The sequence below is a fragment of the Passer montanus genome, unplaced genomic scaffold, assembly GCF_014805655.1.
Source record: "Passer montanus isolate IOZ18808 unplaced genomic scaffold, ASM1480565v1 scaffold10985, whole genome shotgun sequence".
Classification (NCBI taxonomy): Eukaryota; Metazoa; Chordata; class Aves; order Passeriformes; family Passeridae; genus Passer; species Passer montanus.
Window position 1 is genome coordinate 1 of NW_024357597.1, and position 316 is coordinate 316.

Consider the following 316-nt stretch of genomic DNA (forward strand, 5'->3'; position numbering starts at 1 on the left):
CAGGCCTTGAGGGTGCTGGTGCTCTCCCGAGTGGCGTTCTTGGGCCGCGACGGGTCCCCGAACTGGTACTGCCCGTAGGGATAGAAGGCAGGGTGGTGGGGGGGGAAGGCGGCGTGCTGCACCCCCGGGCTCTCCTTCAGCTCGTACTGGGCGCCCTGCAGCGAGAGGGAAGGGGCGGCCCGGCTGAGATGGCGTGCCGGGCCCGGGTCCGCTCCGTCCCGCTGCCCTTCCCGAGAACGGAGCCCGTCGGCACCGGCGGGGCCGCGCTGCCTCCCCCACCGCGGAGCGCCCCGGCGCCGCTCCCGGGCACGCTGCG

General features: G+C 75.6%; 1 protein-coding gene across 1 annotated transcript; it reads right to left on the minus strand.

Moving 5' to 3' along the window:
* Positions 1 to 3: 3 nt before the first annotated feature.
* LOC120509843 (iroquois-class homeodomain protein irx-3-like) lies at positions 4 to 311 on the minus strand (the record flags this gene model as incomplete). The annotated part of the gene is made up of 1 exon (XM_039724974.1): positions 4 to 311. A coding segment is annotated over one exon (308 nt), but the record flags the coding sequence as incomplete, so codon positions are not given.
* Between the last annotated feature and the right edge of the window lie 5 nt (positions 312 to 316).